We start from the raw sequence: 22,007 nt of genomic DNA, 5'->3' as shown, positions 1-22,007 counted from the left end.
ATAGACAGGCGGGGCCCATGGAATAAAGCTGCCTTACACTCTCGATCCTTAAGGAACACTTATGGATTTGCCCAAATTAACCCAAGGGCCGGTCATCCATGGACATTAAGCCTCATAATGGAAATATAAGGGGTGACAATGTGGGTTTATATAGACAGGCACATAGAATAAAGCTGCCTGTGCACTCTCGATCCTTAAGGAACCGATTTGGATTTTGCCTAAAATGAAACAACAGCAGGTCATCTATTTAGACCCTTCGGTGGTTCTCTACTGTATGTTCAGTTCTACATTTGGCTCCTGTATCGGATAAATGCATTTGGCTACATAAGTTACTGTGTTAGAAATATATCGGGTAACTAAAACTGTAGGTTCCAATATTAAGCCATGGGAAAAGCCTGTCTGTGCACCCTCAATCCCTTTAAAAGGAACCCATATGGATTTGCCAAAATGAACCAAGGGTAACTTCTGAATTCTCTATGAGCCGTACATTCCGTTTATTGGAGATACATGGATACCTGATTGAAATTGCTCAAAAGAAAGACATTGTACTGTATAGTAATAGTATTATTCCCCTTCCGCACCTCTTTGAATTAAATCCGCCCTGATAGGCTCTTATGTACAGGATTTCAATGCAATAATCACACTTGTATTTTTCAAACAGTATAATCTATTAGATTGAATAAAAATATCTATTATAAACAATTTGCCGTTAGAAATCTCTATGCCATGTCATTATATAGATGAGAACAACAGGTCAAAGGTTAAAATTACAGAAAAATAGGTGTTTCAGTCACTTTTTGAAGTATAAACATATATATTGTGAACAATTTGACACCAAAATTGGCTCCTTACGACAAATATTTATCAATTTATGTTTTTATAACCTTATTCAATTATGTCAAAGGTTAATAACCACACTTCCGGTCATTTTCAAGCAATATCATCTGTTATACTGAATATAAATGTATATCTTGGGAACAATTTGCTCCTATTTTTAATTCTCTCCGACCTGCCGTTACTTAGATATAGCAAAAAGAGGTCAAAATTGCTAACAATGGGGTTTCCGGTCAATTTTTCAAAGAAAGTTCTATTAGAGCTAATATAAACATATACATTGTGAACAATTTGACACCAAAATTATCTCACTACGTCCAGAATTTCCAGAGATATAGCATGTTTTTATATTGGTCAATTTTGAACTTTGACCCCTTATATCTCGAAAACGCTTCCTATCCTGATCGATTACCTTCCATATACGTAATCTACGGAAAATTCTGGTCTAGAAAAGTTGGATGGCAATTTGTCCCCTTTCGGGTGGTGATATCCCCCCCTCCTGCCACCGGACTATTTTACAAAAATCCATTGCAGTGCTTTAAACATTTTTTATTTAAAAATGTAAAATTTAGAAATTGAATTGGTTAACATTGTTCAATAGATGACACATTTCTCTTTACAGCTGTTTAGAATACTACTACTTACTTCTTGAAGGGCATTCACAATCATCTTTCGGGCAACAGGCAGCAGCCATCACAACCAACATATAGCCAATTAATAACATTCTGCAATCCATTCTGAATCAGACTTTAAAGCTTCCTGTCACAATAAAACTGACAACAGAAGAGCAAACAACAAATGTTAAAGCAATCCTTATTTGTTTGTTAGTTTATTATTTATTTTATTTCTTTCAGTAAAGACAATACAAACATAACATAAAACGTGAAAGTGGAGCACTGAGGAGAGACAAAAGCCATAATTTGAATGCTGAGCACACTATTAATTATAATTTTTAGAAGTAGTTAGGCATATTTGGAGAGTTTTGTCTTTAATATTAGTAAAAATATAAATATGTTTGCACATATGGCGTTTCATACGTATACTACTTGAGTTTGAATACTCCGTCTGGGCAAACACGTGCAAGTCATGTGGTTTGACACCAAGGATTCTTGGTGCATACGATTATGCGGTTGACTAGTTTCAGCCGCATGCGATTGACTACTTACTCGTACACAGTTTTAATATTCATATTTTAGAATTTCAAAGATTCAACAACTAAGATGATGCACATACGCTATGATATGTTAGCCGATGTGGAGACACACGTGTGTACTTGGGTACAGTATCGCGAAGCGGTGATGATGTGATGATGAACGTTTCTGAAGGCTAGAAATAATTGTATATGCCTAGTAGTCTGGTAAACATTTGATGGGATTTTTCCCACATGAAAACTCGACTTGATATGATAGGATAGCTTCTTCGCAAATCAAACATTGAATGGATCATTATTATGCGGAAATAATTTGATAAATTTCCACCCACCCACACTTGGCAAAACGATACAATAATATTTCAACAGTTATTTCAGTCTCGATTATACTTTTATTAGTAGTACTGTACGTACTCGATCTTTTTGAAACCAAATGATCATTGGTTGATTCGAAATCCATATTTACATACCGCCCGCCCCATATTGCCAAATACGGTATGAAAACAATGTAATTCTTATTGGATGTTTGCGGTCTGCAAATCGATTTCTCCAGTCTGTATTTTCAAACAAAAATCAAAATAAATAAAAAAGACAATGAATTTAATGACAATGTTTTTTTTAGTAATAATGTGATGAAAATCACAATAAAAAGGATAAAAAAGTATAAATAAAAAAAATATAATAATAACAGCAGTGAATTAAAATCAAACTAATATTTTTGAAATAAGACTTTTAAAGTAGTTGAGATTTGAGCCGAAGTGAGTATTAATTACAATGACAGGCACGATGCGACTACATACATACAAGAGCATTGTTATTTTTCCAATCCATATATCTTTTCAAGAAAATACTGATTTCAACCAATCTTAAGCTTTAGAAAGTGACACAAAAGATTCCACAAGCGTATCTTTCGCATTCTGAATTTGTCTCTCTAATTTTAGAATTTAAGTTGTCAGTAGGCTAAATTAATATACAAGTAGAAATGTAATACTTACAACCTGTATGTTCAATGTTTTCTACACCTCAGTTGAACGATGAATCTATCTGACAATGCAATGGTGGAACTCATCTCTTTTATGGAAATTGGTTGGGAAACAACTCAGATGTTTTCTAACCAAACCTGTTCAACTAAAAGGTTTATTATGTAATCTGAATGTTGCAAATTAATTTTACTGAATAATATTTGATTATTGTATAAGTTGGTTTAGATTTGTTCACTTAATTGATTCGTGAATGAGATGAAACACTTTTGTAATTTGCTGTTTGTAAACACTCAAGATAAAATTTGCTTTTGTTGGGTCTTTTTAATTTGTTTAGCTAATTTGCTCGTGAATGAGATTAAACACTTTGGTCCGACGATAATATTTAAAAATTTAACAGTTCTTTTCAGAACTAATATACGTGGTGTACCGTAAACTTTATATCAACATAAAACAAAAAGTTTTCCATCCACACTAAAATTAAATCAACCAGTCTGTGTCTCTGATCATATTAAGTACATTTGTAATTAAATAAGAAAAGATGTGTCTAACTCTTGGATGTCTTTATTTTAGTTATGCATAAATGTGGTTTTGTCTTGATCAACTTCTAATGTTACATAACTATTTATTTGCCATAAATGTTATTTTTTTAGTGTATTAATTTTTACAATTATGAATTGAGATTCAGATACTGTAAAAAAAAATAAGTTACCAATAAAGAAATTAAATCTAATAATAGCAATAGCATATTTCTAGGTAAATTTGCTTTTTGTATTGTAAAGACAAATGTGTGAGTTTCTTACATTCTCAATTTTAAAATTTATAAATTAAATTTGATATTGTTCTTTTAGGCTTGAAGCTGTTCATTGTGGGTGTCTTCCATTGTGTCCTAACCAGCTGGTTTATCCTGAAATATTTCCAAGTAAGTTATAATAATTTCTCAACTTACTATATAATAATATAACTGTAGTAGTCTAATTTTTTTTGTTTCAAATGCTAATTTGTTTTGACAATTGTACGGCCATGGAAAACTCTTTTTGTGAAGTAACTTATGTCATTTGAAGTGTACAGAGGCCATAATTGATTTGTCTCTAGTTTTTGTCCAAGCATAGTTTATTCCATTTCCTTGTGACAATGTGGCAGCATTAAAAAAAATAATTCAATATTCCAATATTTTCTTTTATTATATTATATGGTGATGATATTGTTCAACAAATTGCTTATTTTGTATCCCATTCCATTCCATCATTGTATTGTATTTGTATATGTTTTTCTTTTATTTTGGATAAAAATGTTTATGATTGATTGAAATTAAATAATTATTGTTCCATACAGAATTACATTTTTTAATCTCTTTTAGAAGACTGTTCATTAATACAGAACAACAGTTATTTAAACAGCTAGTATAATTCTGCAAAACATCAAATATTGTACGTAACTATGACAGAAGTACACTGTATAAAATCACTGCAAAATGTAGCTGGACATCTCTCAAGCAACAATATCTAACACTGCTTTCAAGTCAAGAATCATAATGGTGTATCACAATTTTTCAAGATACATAATTGGCGTGAATGGTAAATCAATAACTTATATACTACTTTTCAATTGGTATGCACTTTTATTATACCTGCCTTAGTACAATTCCGACTAATTTGATACGTCTCATAACCCCCGGACGCCAGTATCTCCCTGTACTCACCAACCTCCACCCCTCTTTAATCACATCCCATACTCGGATGATTTAAAAAACCGGTACCATTACGGTCATTTTGATACCCCATATATGTGCAGTAACAACAATGTGTATAACTAACATACAAACATCAAAGTATCAAGCAGATTCATAAATTAAAATTCATACAAAAACAATTGATCAAAGTTTTGTTTTTGCTGAAAGTGATTTTTTACATAAAAAGTTGGAGTTTTTCCTAAATTTTGTAGTAGTTTATTTGCTTTTTAATGTTTAATACTTTCACTTTTACCGTGGAAAATAAATAAGCATTCAACTTGTGTTTGCTAATGTCACTAATTTCTTAGATCAAAACCAATATAATAAGATATATAACATGTAGGCCTACATTAATTGTAAGTTTTTATTTAATTTTTAATCAATTCAAAACAAGATTCAATTTAAAAACTTCAGCATTGAAAATACTCCTAAAACTACTAGAATATAATTAATTAGAATATCATTAATTAAAATATAGGAAATACTGATTTATGATTAGGTATCAATTTGATTTTATTAATTAAAAAGCAATAATGATAATGTTACTATTATGTATTGTAGCATAGTTTTAAATAAAAAAATATTTTTTTACTGAATGACTTGAATATATTATTAGGTATAATATTTAAAAATGATTAATAATAAAACAGTCATTGTTACTATTATATAATTCAAAATACAAAATTAAAAATTCCATATATAAAATTTTAAACAAATCAAAGTTGATATGACAATATATTTTGTTATACAATTTGGATTACATAACTAGCTTTTATTATAATAAAATAATTATTTAATGATAAGGCCAAATGTATAATAGCTAAAAGGCTAAATAAAAGAGGACTATATCCTTATTTCTATTATCAGAACATCTAGGTGTTAATAGGTCAAACCCAGTTAGGTTTGAATGTGTAGCGAAGTTGAAAGTGATTTTTTACGCTAATACATTCAAAGATTTAGATCTTAAATTTTGTAGTAGTTTATTTGCTTTTTAATGTTTATATACGTTCGCCTTTACCTTAGAAAATACATCAACATTTATGTAGGCCTACATTCAATGTAAGTTTTTATTTCATTTTTAATCATTTCAAAACAAGATTCATTTAAGAACTTCAGCAAATATTAGATTATAACACTACTAATTATTAATTAATGAAAATATAGGAAATACTGATTTATGATTAGATATCAATTTGTTATTATTATATAAAAACATGATAATAATAATGTTACTATTATGTATTGTAGCATAGTTTTAAATAATAAAATAATATTTTTTTACAGAATGACTTGAATATATTATTTGGTATAATATTTAAAAAAGATGAATAATAAAACATTCATTGTTACTATTATATAATTTAAAATTCAAAATAAAAAATTCCATATATAAATTTAATACAAATCACAGTTGATATGACAATATATTTGATTATTAATGTTATATAAACATATGAGATTATTATAATAAAATTTAATGATAAGGCAAAATGATATTTAAAAGAAACAAAGAGGAATCTAAATTATTAAATAACTACAGATTCTGATTTGTTATGGTGGTCTTATAACCAGCATCACTGTTGTCTTTGATAAAAAATAGCGATCCCAGTTGATGCCATTGTAATCAGCTGTGTGAGATGAAGCCTTTTCAGGTCTGAATCATGACAACTCTCTTATGGCGCTCTTTTAACCATCATCACTGTCTTCTTGAGACTGTTTTTATTATTATGGAAATACCTCCAGTTGATGCCAGTGTAATTAGCTGTACCTGGTGTAAGGTAAAGCCCATTCAGGTTTGAATAATGACAGTTTTCGTACCACCAACCACCTTTGAATGTCTCAGCACAGTTACGACTACTCTTATCATTGTCTCTATCATACGTTGTAAATTGTTTACCATTGTGGGATGCCAGAGAATCACCTACCCAAACAAGATAGTAGATCATCTTTAGTTTACTTCATATATCTTTAAATTAAAATTCATTTTTAAATATTTGTTTTTCTTTGTATTACAAATAAAATAAAAGATATTTGATTTAAAAGGGAAAATAATAATAATAAATATACCCTACAATTTGTAATTTATTAATAGATTTAATTTTTGTTGTCAAATTGTGTGCCATAGATTAAATCATAAACACAATTTATAAATAGTATTAATTTGTTTTTAAGTTTTAGTTATGAACTATTCTTATATCATATATCCTTTATTTTATATATTTTGTTTTGTCAGAGTTATTATACTTTAAAAGCAATGCATTTCAATTATGAAGAAACCCAAGTTATATGAAACTGTACTAGAGTATACACACACTATGATTTTTATTTTAGATTTCAATTTGTTTAACTTTATTAAGTGCACCAGATATATCAACCTTGCAGTCTAGAGGGTCCCTAGTTGTTATCACTTGCTCCTGTTTAGGGACCACTGACTAATCCTATTGAATTAGAACAGGTGATGAATGCAAAAACAAAATAACTTTAATGTGCGAGTAGACTATATGTTATTGTAAGGTGTTTTGTCTGATTTTACAAAAAAAAAATAATTTGGCCGGTAGAGAATTCTATAATTCTGTAGTTACTACTGTAATTATATTTTGTTCACTCTTTATCCTGCAATTAATTATCAAGCTTGTTTGGATATTAATCATACACATACTGTTGCATTGACTGCCTCATAAATGCCTACTACATTAATCATACACATACTGTTGCATTGACTGCCTCATAAATGCCTACTACATTAAAACAAACTAAAATCAGTAAATGTAGTTACTGCAGTATATGCAGTATAATAATTTTAACATGATCTATTGATAAGATAAGTTGTTGTACTGTGAGTGCATTTGAATATTTTATTATAGTTAGAATTTTTTCAGGCATGTAAGAAGGAATATTTTTCAGATGCTTTTAGAAGCTTTTTTTTAACGTTTGTCCAACTTCTTTCAGATTTAGTATGTTGCATAATACACTCTGTACAGTATATATGCCATTATTTTTGCAATGGTTTAATTTTCGCAAATTTTGTGAACTATGTAAACCGAAAACAGCTACAGATTCTTATTGTCTCAGTACTGCAGCGATCGATATTGCATGTCAGTTTAGCAGTTAGCGATTCTAAAAAGGATTAAACAAATATAGAAACATTATTTAATTTACTACTGGAGTACTGTAAATACGGAATGTAGACTAGACCTTAGGCCAAGTGTATGGGCCTCAGCTACAAAACAGGATGTTATTATATGGTAGCTCGTTTGTTGACACGTTTATACTTGACATTTGCGATACAAAAATAAAATAATTTAAGGTACATTAGGCCTAGACTAAAATGGAATTTGTGAAAATGAAAATGAAAGTAGTTAATAGGGAATCATTCTGTATGCGAAAATAGTTCCATTTACAGTATTTATTTGAAATCAGTTTCTTTTATTTCTAACCTAAATAAGTTCCAAATACCTTGGTGAAATTTGATTTCTATCTTTTTACTTGATATTTTGTACAATATTTGCAAATAGACTTGATTAATAATACATTACATTTTACCATGTGTTCCTCATTTATATTTATCTATTTTATTTGTGGTAAGATTCCATTTCTTTCCAATTTCATTTGCTACAAATGCTATAGTACCCTAAAATTAAGGAACCTTGGGTACAGTACATGTTTTATGTTCTGTCCCAGTCACTGCCCTTATCATCTATTTAAGCAGTTGTAATTTTAAAAATTAATTTTATTATACACTTTAAATGTGATAAATAAAATAAAAACATAAAGTATGTGAAGTCCATAGACTAATTTTTACTAAAAGTGACAAAGGGTGTAGGAGTGCTAAAGTATCAATGTTAATTCTTTGTTTACTTTCTTCAAATAAAAATTGATTGAATATACTAACCTGCAGTTCCTGTGTATCCACTGATTGTCAAAACATAGTTAGAGTCCTCAGTACCAATATGGAAGTGAGAATATTTTGCAAACTTTGTTACATCCAAGTGGTCCGTCATCTCTACTAATAGCTCAAAACTGCCGTTAGAAGTTATGCGGTAGATCTGTTCATTACCAAGCCAGAATTCTGAGTTCACGTTTCCAAAACCCTCTTTGTATTCTGTCCAATTACGGTAGAAATTAACTGATCCATCTTGTCTTCTCTGTATCACCTGACAATGAAAATATAGTTATCTATACTCTACTGAAACAGTGATGGCAAGCCATCAACTGGAGTGAATATAAATGAATGAAATGAGAACCTGACCAGTAGGCCTAATGTTCTGATTAGGTATGTCAATGGATATTAAAATTTGACTAAAATACCATTTTACATTAATTTGCTTCTTGGTTCTTAGTATGCAAGTTTTAGAACATTAGTATATACTGATTGGTCTTTCTGGCAACACTTCAACATCATTGTCAACCTAAACGTTTCCAAAGCTGTGTTAAGGCTTCCAAACCCATACCAGTGTCTTCTGTTTCTGGCACTGTTTTAGTAATGAATTAGTAAACTGTGGCAATGATGTTGAATTTACTTATAATATCTTTGAATAAATTGTTGCCTACTGTATACTTACTGTCCATCCTGCATCACTCCTTATCTCACAGTACACAGTAAACTGTGGTCCTCCATTATTAGTCTGTATCGCATATTCACCACTCTCAGCAGAAGGATTATATTGTAAAATTTCACTACAGTCCCTCTCTATCTCTAAAATTAAAAAAATGTTGATGTATTTATTTTTTTTTAAAGAGCACACTGGTATATGTTAGGCATATCAGGATAGTTTATTCATTGTTTTTGCCTATTTTGTCAATAGATTAAAGTAATTTTTCTATTCATTTTTTAGTTTTCAATGTTGACGATCTGAATCATATCTGAGTTACAACCTATGCACGCAATAAATGCTTGTGTGATTGGTTAACACCCTGTGTCTTCTATATCCAATGGAACTCTACCTCATATATAACTCAGCAAAGAAAAAATATATATTCTTTGGTTTCATCCACGCACATGAAACCACTAAACTTTGTTTTTAAATAAGCTTTATTTTAACACCCAAAGAGAAAAGAGCTAGTATATATCTAATAGAGGAAAGTCAATTTCAAATTGGAAAAGTAATGTAATTCATTAATGTGCAAACTTTTGATGTGAATATGATATACTACAAAATGAGTTTAATTTAATGAATATATAGAATTTGTATACTTACGCCTTTCGGAATCGGTGCCCAGAACCTGAAGGAAAATACCGTTAATTTGTAATATTAAATTGTATAATTTCATTAGATCTTTCAAACAAAATCGTAACAAATTAGACGCAAAGTCCAAACTGGCTCCAGATTTACAAACTTTTTTGTCTAATAAAACAATTTTTGTTTTTTGTTTTGTTAAATCATATTACTGGATTTGATTAATACACTAAATCAGTTATGATATACGTATATCACTTACCTTTTCAATGTAACAAAATGCAGGCGTTTGAATTATGTTGTTTTCAATTGATTCTTCCCGTTTCCGTTTACAGCTGATTTGACAAACACGATCTTTCTGGTTATAGTTGACCGACAAACAATCAGATTTCTTGGAACATTCCAGCAAACAATTTAGTTTGTGTATATTCTTCAACTCGTAACTCCAACCTTCAAGAGCATGCCCCTCTAGGATAACCGTATAATCATATGTATTGATCGAATCATCACTGATGACAAAGGGCAGAATAATGACAATGATTAAAGTTGAAGTTAGCATTGCGACGTTATAGAATTATGTATTGATAACGAATGACGAATGAAACGGTTATTGTGCCAATAAAATCTACAATTCGCCTTCAAATACTCGACGTACGTAAACGTGTGGTACAGATACAGTAGATATTCCATTATCCAACTATATCAATACAGTGAGCACCAATCAAAATGGTGATAGTAATGTCTGATTTACATAATAATGCATCCATGAACTAAATTAAACATTAAGATATGCATGCTCTTTTGGGTTTTTTAGACGCCTTTTTTTTTATAAATTGTGTTTTAAGTTTAAAATACAAAATAAAATATTTAAAATACAGATTACCTTCTAAAACTTTGGTTTGCTATTTGTATTTCAGTTTTTAAATTTATTTTCGTTTTATTGAGAAGGACCTGATTTTCAAAATATGATTCAATAACTGCAACAATTCATAATGCGTGAAGTGTCCAGTTATAGCCTAATGTTATTTTTATTTGCAAGTCTTAAATATTGCAATTGAATCGTGCGTTCATACGCATTACCTCTTTTTTCATTTTTAAATGAAAAATGGCAATGACATTGATAATCTTTAATTTCTGTGTAATTTCTTTTTCTCACCTTTAAAAGGCTCACCGGTTAAAATATTGGATAAAGAGGTTTAATATTGTTCTTTTTTCTTCATTGTTCTTTTTTATTCATTGTTCTTTTAGGCTTAAAGCTGTTCATTGTGGGTGTCTTTCATTGTGTCCTAACCAGCTGGTTTATCCTGAAATATTTCCAAGTAATTTGAAATAATCTATGATGATTACTATTAATTTCAGTATTCTGGATAAACAAAATTGTAAATATATGGCGCCACTGCAATAAATAAGTCATTCAATATTGAATCACCTCCACCATTGGGATTTCTTTTAGGAGATTGTATTATTATAATATAAGATTAAGATGTTTAGGCCTAATCAAATTATATTGAATTACTTTTTTTTAATATCTTCTGATTACAATACAAAACATCTACAGCGATTCTCTGCACTACTTTCAAGTCCAGAATCAATATGGTATCACAATTTTCAAAATTGAAGAGAAAATCATATAAAACTAGATTTGAACTTGTCACTTAACAGTAGTTAGGTTTTCCACGCGCACAAAAACAACAACGTGCACAGTAATTCGTTGTACCATCCCATAATCGGAAGTAAATATGTTTACAGTGCTTAATTGGGTCTACCTGTACTTTGTGCACGTTGTGTTTGCGTGGGTAATCGAAGTGACAATCTAGTTAGCCTTAGGTAATGGAATGCAACGCAATACAAGTAGTTGACCAATAACAAGAGATAGTTCGAATAATCCATTGCTTGCGTTGCATTATGCATTTTGCGTAGTTTGTATGTATTTCTATAGTATTTATATTCATTTGACAATTGTTTTTCACCACTGCAATTAAAAAGTTGTTCAATATTCCAATATTGAATCAACTCGACTCTTTAAATCTCTTTAGGAGACATAAGACATTAGAACACTTTGTGATTTCCAAGAAATTATATATATATATATAAACAAATCAGGCAAAGAACATTAATTCTAAACCGCCCGGTGATATACTGAAATTTAATTAATTAATTTGAAACGATAAAGATGAGGAAATCTGTGAGAATGAGAAAAAGTCGCCCCAACATATATATTTTGCTACTCGGAAACGGCGGCGATTAACAAACTCATACGATACTAAATAAAGATGCATACAACATAAGTTCTGGCTTAAATAGTTTATTAGTAAATGAACATTCGCCCATGTAAAACTGCACATAAAAGTCATAAGCAAATATAAGTTATATATAGCAATAATTTACCAATTCTAAGTAAGCACAACAGGGATGCTCAGAGAAAAATAGCCCGCGGCAGGTGCCAAGGCACCGCCAAGAGCAGCCCACCAAAGTGAAGGAAACAAGGAAGAATGTTCACTTACCCAGTTGAAACTGAGATAACAAATAAAAAATGGTTCTACCAGGACTTCCTGGAAAAGTCTCCAAAGAGACTGATAGGTACAAAAATCACCATTAATACAACGATGCTCCCCATGAAAGTATACGCAGATACTTCATGACAGTATGTTGAGCATCAGCACCTTCCACCCCAGGCTAATCCGAGGGCTCCACTACCGTGCACTGCTATGGTAGCAAAGTTGTACTAACACATCGCCAATAAACAATACTGAAGGAAAAAAACGTAAATAGTCGCATGGATCTAAGTGAGTTATAATGTAAATGTACATTTTGTTAGTCATTACTGAGAGTTATGCTGTGGGGTCGGATATATCGCTTATATGCGTCGCTTTTCCATCTTCCGGTAGCTTTAATTTCTTGTTCATCTGCGCCCAGGTCCCTAAGTTGCCTGGCCCTTCCGATTCTGAACGAGTGTGTGTTGTACCGGGTGTGGTCTAAGTTGGCGTGTGACGCGGCTTCTTTTAACGTGTGACTTAAATGCTTCCTAAGTAGTGGATCTCCGGTTTGAAATATGAAAAATTGCCCCCGAGTCGTAGGCCTGATCGAATTGTAATCCTGTAACGCTTTTACCGGACATAACATGCTGTTTCCTTTTTTGTTAATGCTGAAATGTTGGGAATCGCCCTTGTGGTGTTTGAAGGAATTAAATTGGAAGGTGACCTTAGTGTGTGAGATGGTAATGTCGCGAAGTTTTAGGACGTGTTCCGGATTATTGGTCCGTACCATTTCACTTGCCCTCGTACAAGCGTAGTAACAGGTGAGGAACAAAGCTTTATACAGTTTCCTTTCGTATTCGTTGCTATTAATAAATTTGAGTTGAGCGAGAACCTTCTCCATTATGGTAGTGGTAACCGGGTAAAGGCGTCGGCGGCGGCTGGCAACGTTGTATAGCTTCCCGGCACCTCTTGTGACAATATTTAACAATGGTATGTTAGTAGGGTCTGGATTGTTGGTAATTTTGTGCATGAATGCAATGGCACTTAGATACGTTCTTATGGTATTTTGGTTGAGACCTGTCCGAAAGAGGTGGCAGACGAATAGTGAGATGTGGGGTGGTGAGATAGGCATTTGATGTGGTAGGTGGTGGCTTTGTAGGAACATAAGTAAGATTGACCACGCCCTGTTGTATGATTTTCTGGTTCCAGTCGTGACGGAAGCTCGTATCAGGTTTTCTTGAATGCAGCGAAGTTCTCTGGTAGCAGATGTGGTGGTATTGTTAATGGGTTTTGATGCATTCCGAATTGTTTGAAAAGTTTTTTTGTTACCTGTGAACGGGAAATTGCATCACTTAGTACATTTTTAATACCTGGTATATGCCTGGCGGTTAGATGTATATTATGTGTAAGTAGTACTAATACTAACGGCCTGATTATGCGCATTACATCAGAATTAGAACTAGTTTTGTTGTTAACGTGATAGACATTGGGTAGGTTATCGGTGTGAAATACTACTACTACATGAGTGTTGGCAAGTTGGCTTGAGTACAGTGATATCATGAGATAAATAGGGTACATTTCTAAAACCATTATATCTAACTTCTTCCAACGTTCTGGCCATATACCGTGTACCCACGTAGCCCCAAACGTAGCACCAAATTCCCTTTTGGAAGCATCTGAAAAGAAGTGAAGGCATTCGGAGTCCTTTTTTGGTAGTACATTGATGATAGTGGTGCCATTGTATTGGTCAAGAAATTGTATCCAAATTTTCAAGTCTTCACGTACTCCTTGGGTAATACGTATTTTTGAGTCGGGATTTGTCTGACCTTTTGTGAGTGTATATAGTCTTGTAAGGAAAGCCCTGCCGGTCTTAATAACGCACGTGGCGAACTGAAGTTTGCCGGTAAGAGATTGAAGTTCTCTGAGTGTTATGTAATGTGAACTCGACCATTTTTTTAATTCGGACCTATACTTTTCTAGTTTGTCCTTGGGTAATCTGGCTACCATAGCTCGCGTATCCAGTTCGATCCCTAAGAAGGTTAATTTTGTAGTTGGCTTCACTGTTTTGTGCGGGGAGAGAGGAAGGCCAATGTCATCTGATAGGGCAATGAGATTGTTAAGGTACCTTTGGCACTCATGTTTTGTATCGCCTATAAGCAGGAAATCGTCTAATATCTTGACTACGTTTTTACATGCTAGTTTATTTGTCAGTATCCATTTTATTCCGTCTGAAAATGATTCAAAAATTCTACAAGAGGATCCACACCCTTGTGGGAGGACCTTATCGTAGTACAGTTTGTTTCTCCAAGAGAAACCGGTAAGGTGATACTGCGTTTTGTGCAAGGGAATGAGTCGGAAAGCATCTTGAATATCGCTTTTGAATAGGTAGGCTGGGTAGGTGGATTTTTGAATGATATGTACGGCTGTGGATATATTTTCGTAGTGGACTGTTTTGTAGTGTTGAGGAATATTATGATTCACTGATCTTTCGTCGTGCGGATATGATAAGTTATGAATTAATCTGTATTTGCCTACAACGGATTTCTCCCTCAAACTTAGTGGTGACGATTTGAAATGTAGAAATGGGGGCGAATCGAATGGACCAGCGATACGCCCTGTAGCAATCTCTTTATATTAGCAATCATCGGTTGGATAATTTGAGGTTTCTGTAATGCCGATACTGAATTTTTTGGACCGTCGTAATTCAGGAAAAAACCATTTTTAAAGCCGGAAATGAGGTAATCTTTGTTGGAATATCCCGAGAGAAGTGTTTCGAGTTTATCTACCCTTAGGGGTGTTGGCAGTGGGGTTAGCAGGGGATGTTGTTGTTGATGGGTGTCGTGATTGATTTGTATCTCGTTTGCACAGGAAATATGGGTGTGGCCTGTCTTCGGAGCATTTAAAGCATTTATGAGAGAACTTACAGCGGTATGGTTGTGAGCACTTTCGCGTTGGGGTGTGGTATGCTTGGCAGTATCCAAGTGGTATTTGGGAATCGGTGGTCTTCCTGTTGAAAGGTGGGGTGTTAAAGCCCCGAAAATGACTTTGTGGGCGATAGCGTTGTAGCATTAAGTTGTGAATAAGGTCGCCCCGTACTGTGGCCCATGAGCATTTGGTATGTTCCCTAGCTCTCCGAAAAGCCTCATCGTATGACCGCCAATTTTGTGCGTTGTTTCGCATCATGATTTGGATTTGCTTTGCGTAAGTGAAAATGTCTTGCATATCTGCAGGGTGATAGCTTAGATGTAAGGTGGCGAAGTCGTAAAATGCCATGGACCATTCATGTTCGGTCAAGAATCGTTTTTTCTTTTTTGGCACCATTTCAAGGCCCCCGTTGAACTGTAACGCGAATGTATCGCTATCGTCTGGGTTAACGATATCTGAGAACTCAACATATTTGTGGTCTTTAATTTTTATTTTTAATTTGTCGGGGACCAAAGCTCCGGCCTTAATTCCCCCGGTATACCGGAGGGGGTTTTGAGCTGCATCTCCTTCAACAATAGTATATGGAATAAATGTGTCTTGAGTGAGTGGCATGGTAATATCTGATATAGTATTTGGTGTTGTGTCGTCGAAGAAGCGAGTGCTGTTTAGTTCTCCGTCGTTAGCTATTGTAGTAGTGATATCGGATATGCCTATATTAGACTCCCCACACTTACTCAAATTATTAACTACCTCGGCCAATCCAGAAATCATGTGTTCCATTTTGTCCAGCCTTTCCGAGACCTCAGCGGAAACCGCCGAAGCGTTACTTGTGTCAGTATTAGTAGAGCAGTTAATGACATGAGCTGTGACATTTTATTACCAAAGCATGAAACTTGGCACAAAGTTTCTATAATGTATATAGATTCAAAATATCGGAGGGTGCCAAGTGTCCAACGTCCGGTATGGCAGCCATCTTGATTTCAAAATGGCCACCATAAAAACAAAAAATGTTCATATCTTGGCAACTATACACATTAGAGACTTAATTCTGGTCTCAAATTGTTCACAAACTATATATTTCTATTTGCTCTAGAAATGACGTTTCTTTCAGTTTGACCTTTGACCTTGTATTTGTATATCTCTGTAACTACTGGTCATTTTCAATCGATTTTGGTGTCATTTTGTTCAGAATAAATACATTTATATTTGTAGTAATGAAACATTTTCACATAAAATGACCGAAAATACAATTTATGACCTTTGACATTTAATTATTGATTTTTAATTATGTGAATATACTGTATGTGGTTTTTGGTGGTCTTAAATGCACCTAATTTTGAACTTTGACCTGATAGGCGTAATTATATTAAATGATTAATGGACTTAAATTGTATATTGTACATAAAATTGGTAAACATTGTGCTTGGTGGTACCATTAGTTCAATGATGTTGGCACCTTCTGATTCGCTAAAAGTTTTAAAGATGTATTGTCCCCCTGAACAAAAATTTTTTTTTTTTTAAAGGCCATTTTAATGATACATAAAAGTTATTCACTTTGAAAAAAAATTGGATCAAAAAAAAAATTATTTACCTTAGAAAATCGTAATTTAAAGTAAAAAATAGTCAACCGGAAGTCGGTTGGCTGGCAGCCAGCTGGCTTCCGGTTTAATTTAACCCTTGACCTGAATTAGCTTATGAATTATGCATATTGTATGATTCTTGCGCGTGTATGTGACCTCTAGGTCATCAGGAAAAAAATACGACGTGATATATATATGGCGAGACGACGATGTGGGAAAGTTCTGTAGTTTAACAACAAAAAAAACAACTCCTACTTGAAGAAAAGACTATGGCTAGGCCCTAGCAGATTGGTAAGTAAGAACTGTAGTTTCTATGGTGCAGCTTTGTTAGTTAGTATAGGAAGCCTAGCTAGCCCATTACAGCTGTACTGGCTATCTAGTGTACTATCCCCTATCTATTGGCTAGGCTAGGCCTAGAGTAGTAGCTAGTCTAGTAGTGGTAGTAGTACTAGGCCTAGTTGTAGGCCTGAGTGAGGGTTCACCCTGAGTGAGTAGCAGGCCTAGCTAATACTAATAGATACAACTTGTAAGCCTTATTAATAGTTATTGCCAACCTAGCTTTAAATAGGATTAGGCCTATAACATTCATCTCTGAGCATGGAGTAAGGAATAAGGTTTTAGAATGGAGGTATAAAAATAAAATATTTTATACCTCCATGGTTTTTTATTGTGACTTGTGTGAATTTCGACACCACCAACTCGTCTTATTTTTAGTATAATACTATAATATTAATAATAGTCTTTAATTTTTCATTATTCATATCACTTTTCATTCATTTTAAAACATTTAATTTTCTTTTCTATGTAGAGTTTGTGATTAAAAAAAATTATACATAAGAGCAGCGAAACTCAAAAAGCGAAAACTTGTGAATGGCTGCCAAAAATCGAAAATAAGGTCACCACCAGGGCCAGGAGAGATTATGGTGCTTGGTTTTTCCTTCATGATTAATTAGATTTTAATGCTAATATAAATTTGTGAAAATTGTAACTAGGCCTATACTGTACATCCAATAATGTAATTATTTTAGAGAAAATGACCAAATAATCTAAGTTGAATATTTTTTGGAATGTGTACTTTACAGTACTTAGTACCGTTATGTTGAAAATTCTTCCAAAGCAATAACGTTCAAACCAACATTCACACAATTAAACTTTTTATGTACATATTTTAATAAATAATGTCTTTCTTTTAATAGGTATTAACACACTTGAATGAACAATATGAGCAAGTAGTGGAAAATGGTGAAGAAATCAACACAAAATGTGGTAGCAACATTCACAATATTTATTTGAACGTTTCTTACTATGACACTTTAAAATGGATGAACAATCACAGAAGACAAGCTATTGCTGTAATGCCACAATCAACACATCAATTAATAGTTGAAAATAAATTGTCAACAATAATGCAGAAATTCAATGAAATATACTAGTAATTAACTCATTTTTTACTGTACTGTACTGTAAATCTTCACACATTAAAATTATGGTGATTTTATCTCATGTACTGTAGTAGTATTTTTTATTTATTTAATGCTGTATACAAATGTTATTGCTCTAATTATGAAAACTATACAACATTTTAAAAGCTGGAAAACAACCAACACATTTGCCTAATGCTTTATGATAGTCATCCAATATTTATCTTGTGTTCCACTACCGAGTCTACTGCCAGTTGCCTTTAAAATGCTGTATGGGTGTAACTTCTGTTCCAGTCTTCATTAGCTTAAGTCTATAAATTGAAAAACAATGATGTATAAATACAAAAGTCAAATAGAAAAGTTAAATATTTCACAATTTATTGCATACATATAATTATTATTTCTGTACATGAATCTGAAGTTTTCAATTTGGGGTACTAATGTACAGTAAGGAATCCCTGAAAAGTGCATCTCCTCCCTAAAAAAGGCCTAGTCTAATTACTAGTGTTTTCGTTTTGGTTGCTATCAACAACAATCTATTCTACCGTCAACTTCTTTGGTACTGTATGCTGATCATTTTCCAAATGTTCGTTTTTTGTCATCAGTTAGTCTTTGTTAGACTTTAAAATTAATTCGAGCTCCAAATGTATATCAGTGGTACATCAACATAGTAGGCCTATTTCCTGTAGCTAGTTGTGGAGTGATGGCTTAGCTAGGTGAGTACGACATATAGGACCTAGCTAGGCCTCAAAGTGGGTTCCCGTTTACTTTTCTGACCCGATTATCTGCCTGCCTACAGCTGCTGCTACACTACACTACACAGTAGTAAACTACAGTACTAACTAGGCCTAGGCCCTACTACTAGATAGTAGAAGTAGGCTTATATTATAGCCCTAGCCTAGATAGCTAAGCCTATAACTATACGCCAAAAACTATTATAGGAGGATGTGTCATTCATCTAAAATAGAATTCTACTTACCAGTGTTATGCGCGATTTGAACGATTTGCGCAATTTGAAATTGCGCAAAAAAAATCCTTGCGCAATTTGAATTGAAACATGTGTTTCAAATTGCGCAAGCAACGTATTAAATTGCGCAAGTAATCTGCAAATTGCGCAAGGTTTTTCGACAGATTGTGAAATCATGCACACCCATATTTTTATAGTATTTAATTTCTAAGAATGATTCAAAATTAAAGATAAATATCGCATTTCCTTATTTTAGTAGTGCAAATATTGTTATAAGTTAGCATACCGTCGAAGAACCGACGAAGGAAAACGAAGCGGTGGTGTTCCACCAGGCGGGCGCGGCGCGGGCGGCCGGCTATACTAGGCCTACTCTAGCCTAGCTAGGGTCTGGACTACTGATACTGACTAGGTTACATGGCCTAGCTTAAACTAATATTAAAAACTTAAAAAGTGAGTATTAAACATTATCTTCATTGAAATGGTCTTATTTATATAATAAAATACTAAATTTTAAACTCCTCTGCCTAGGCCTAGCCTAGCCATGTATGGGAAAATTTACAGTTCGTTTTCAAATTGCGCAAAGGTGTCATATTGCGCAAGAACTATCTTGCGCAATTTACAAATTGTGCAGCGCAATTTAAAATTGCGCAAAGATTTTCTTGCGCAATTTGAAATTGCGCAAGTTGATTGCGCAATTTGAAATTGCGCAAAAAAATCCTTGCGCAATTTTAAATTGCGCAAGAATTCTTTGCGCAATTTCAAATTGCGCAAGGATTTTTTTGCGCAATTTCAAATTGCGCAAATCGTTCAAATCGCGCATAACACCAGCAAATTAACGGCAGAGCTTTTTACATCATACGATCAGGGAAACCCCGGGTGTCACGAAAGCTCAGACCACGAAAGCTCAGACCCCCTAAGACCTAAGATCACGAAAGCTAAGACCCAACACCTAAGATTACAAATATTTATCTTTCGCACCTGCCTTGTATTTTAACTCCCAACATTTATTCTGAATACCACACCTTAGAATTGGCACTTTCATGAAAAAGAATCACATAAAAAGTAACAAATACATTTTTAAATTGATGATTTTACAGACGTTTTTCTCGCACACAAAATGACTAGCCTACACAGTACAGTAGGCCTACCCCATGGGCCATGTTCAATGTTTTTGTTTCTATGGAACGTCAAAAGAGCAAAAATTATATAGAGGGCTGAAAACTCTGTGGAGTCCATCTACAGTGTGGATGGAACAATGTAAAATTAAAATTGTAATGATAATAGTATAATCATGCAAGTACGAAGAAATAAATACTGGCAAATAAATTTTAACTTAAAAGTTTTTTTGTTTCGTTTTCTTTCTGTTTTTATACTTGTACTATTATTGTTGCTCTTTTGGCGCTCCATAGAAACAAAAACATTGAGCGGGGAGCTCGAGAAGTTACATTACAGTATACAAAGAAACACGCCTGTAAAATCATCAATTTAAAGGATTTATTTATTTGTTATGTGTTTCTCCTTCTGAAAGTACTTATAAGTCCTAATTTTAAAGTGTGGTGTTCAGGATAAAGTTAGTCAACAAATTTGGAGTCAAAATACAAGAAAGGCAGGTGCGTAAGAAAAACATCCCCTGAAGCAACACAATGGAGTAAATATATACCAACAAACAACCCGTCAAGTTTGTTTGTTGTAAAGAAAAAATATACATTTACTCAACGGGCGAAAATAATGTGAGTTTATCTATGTTTTGCGGTAGTATTAAATTATATTTATGGTAATAAATGAAACCTACTGTGTTTAAAATTATATATGGATAAACAAGTATTGTTTTTAAGCTGTAGTATATCTTAGTATTTGTAATCTTAGGTGTTGGGTCTTAGCTTTCGTGATCTTAGGTCTTAGGGGGTCTGAGCTTTCGTGGTCTGAGCTTTCGTGACACCCGGGAAACCCCAGCACTTTCTTCTGTTCTTCGCACATGTTTGTTTACGTGGTGAACAGATCGGATCTCCCCTGTTTGGATACTCATTAACATATCATGCATATTTATGAGCTGTTAGCTAACCATCGTTATTTTGGAATTTCTGAAATGAGTTCGAAAAAATGGTAAACTTATTTTGATTTTTTATAAGCGAAATCAATATTTTTTTCGGATTTTTTTTCGGCGAAAGTGAATAACTTTATTATAACTACAAAATGGTCTATTCAAAATTTGATTTTTTTCATCTTTATTTTTCATGTTTTGGGGGACAATACAACTTTAATAGTTTGACAGAGGTAATAACATACATGTTATGGAATACCGTAAAACCTCGAAAAGGTGATAGTATGAGCTTCTTTTCGAGATAGACTGTATTTGAATGTCAAATGAATAGTATGATGATCGTGTTTATATCAATATATTATTAATGACCTTACAAAGAACCCTTTATATTTCAACAATCAAGCCTCAGTTATTCTACAATTTATTGTTTTCCAAGTGGCTGGTAGGCCTATTTTGATTGCATCTTCTTTTTGTAGGCCTATGCTTCCTCGGTAATATGGTCCTACCCCTCCTTCTTTGTCTGTAGATGGTCTTATACCCCATTCTTTGTCTGTGGATGGTCTTATACCCCCCTTCCTTGTCTGTGGATAGTCTTATACCCGCTTCTTTGTCTGTGGATGGTCTTATACCCGCTTCTTTGTCTGTGGATGGTCTTATACCCCCCTTCTTTGTCTGTGGATGGTCTTATACCCGCTTCTTTGTCTGTGGATGATCTTACACCCC

At 33.2% G+C, this 22,007-nt stretch overlaps 1 protein-coding gene and 1 long non-coding RNA gene across 3 annotated transcripts; one reads left to right on the top strand and one right to left on the bottom strand.

The window, feature by feature from the left end:
- Nucleotides 1-1,595: 1,595 nt before the first annotated feature.
- Nucleotides 1,596-10,629, bottom strand: LOC140051776 (fibrinogen-like protein A). Of its 2 annotated transcripts, XR_011845549.1 has the most exons (6): nucleotides 10,136-10,629; nucleotides 9,895-9,919; nucleotides 9,259-9,392; nucleotides 8,589-8,850; nucleotides 2,980-3,112; nucleotides 1,596-1,607 (listed from the first exon to the last, which is right to left on the bottom strand). XR_011845549.1 is itself a non-coding variant. In XM_072097091.1 (5 exons), the coding sequence occupies exons 1-5, from the start codon at nucleotides 10,430-10,432 to the stop codon at nucleotides 6,370-6,372; spliced, it is 966 nt and encodes a 321-aa protein (XP_071953192.1). In that variant the 5' UTR covers nucleotides 10,433-10,629; the 3' UTR covers nucleotides 6,186-6,369. The 2 variants fall into 2 exon arrangements, 1 of the variants encoding a protein (XP_071953192.1); XM_072097091.1 differs by lacking the exons at nucleotides 1,596-1,607; nucleotides 2,980-3,112 and adding an exon at nucleotides 6,186-6,617.
- A 6,403-nt stretch (nucleotides 10,630-17,032) lies between these two features.
- Nucleotides 17,033-18,362, top strand: LOC140051420 (uncharacterized). The gene is made up of 3 exons (XR_011845521.1): nucleotides 17,033-17,146; nucleotides 17,664-17,778; nucleotides 18,052-18,362. It is a non-coding gene; the product is annotated as an uncharacterized lncRNA (long non-coding RNA).
- Nucleotides 18,363-22,007: the final 3,645 nt, after the last annotated feature.

The sequence above is a fragment of the Antedon mediterranea genome, chromosome 6 (assembly GCF_964355755.1).
Source record: "Antedon mediterranea chromosome 6, ecAntMedi1.1, whole genome shotgun sequence".
In the NCBI taxonomy this organism is placed as follows: Eukaryota; Metazoa; Echinodermata; class Crinoidea; order Comatulida; family Antedonidae; genus Antedon; species Antedon mediterranea.
This window is presented reverse-complemented; position numbering and strand designations above follow the sequence as displayed.